This window comes from Penaeus monodon, chromosome 33 (assembly GCF_015228065.2).
Source record: "Penaeus monodon isolate SGIC_2016 chromosome 33, NSTDA_Pmon_1, whole genome shotgun sequence".
In the NCBI taxonomy this organism is placed as follows: domain Eukaryota; kingdom Metazoa; phylum Arthropoda; class Malacostraca; order Decapoda; family Penaeidae; genus Penaeus; species Penaeus monodon.
Window position 1 is genome coordinate 12,840,766 of NC_051418.1, and position 602 is coordinate 12,841,367.

At 49.3% G+C, this 602-nt stretch overlaps 1 protein-coding gene across 1 annotated transcript in view; it reads right to left on the reverse strand.

Moving 5' to 3' along the window:
* LOC119594252 (nuclear hormone receptor FTZ-F1-like) overlaps nt 1-602 on the reverse strand; it is a 9,624-nt gene that overhangs the window by 2,814 nt on the left and 6,208 nt on the right. The window contains exon 5 of the mRNA XM_037943321.1: nt 6-154. Coding sequence (XP_037799249.1) covers nt 6-154 — 149 coding nt within the window. The remainder of the gene's footprint in view (nt 1-5; nt 155-602) is intronic.

Sequence of the window (602 nt, forward strand, 5' to 3'; positions counted from 1 at the left end):
CCTACCGGATCCGCTCTTGGACATGCGACGAGCAGGCACTTGCGCAGGCGGCAGGCCTTGCACGCTGTCCGGTTTCTTGTTGATGACGCAACGGCCGCCGTTCTTGCACTCCCGACCGGGACGACACGTTGTTGTACGTCGCCCGAAGAACGAACTGCGGGGGAGAGGGAGGTTAGAACGACTCGTGCTGTTAGAAAACGTGATTAGAAATGCTATAACGACTGGGGGGAAGGGGAGGGAGATGGAGTTTAGAACGACTCGTGCTGTTAGAAAAAGCGATTAGAAATGCTATAACGACTGGGAGAGGGCGGTTAGAACGGCCTGTACTATTTAAAAAAAACAGATTTCTTATAACGATTCGGGAGAGGGAAGTTAGAAACGGCCTGTGTTGTTAGGGATGTGGTTTTTGTTACGTCCTGTTTTGTTGGAAGTGGTGATTGTGTTGTTTTGACTGGCGTATGGTGTTAATGGGTAAAGGAAGGAGGGAATGGGTAGTTTTGAACGGCCTATACTATTAAAAGATTGATTAAAAATGTTATAATGACTGTGGGTGAAATGGGGGGGGGGGAGGCGCTTATACTAGAGGGAGAGAAGGAGGCTAG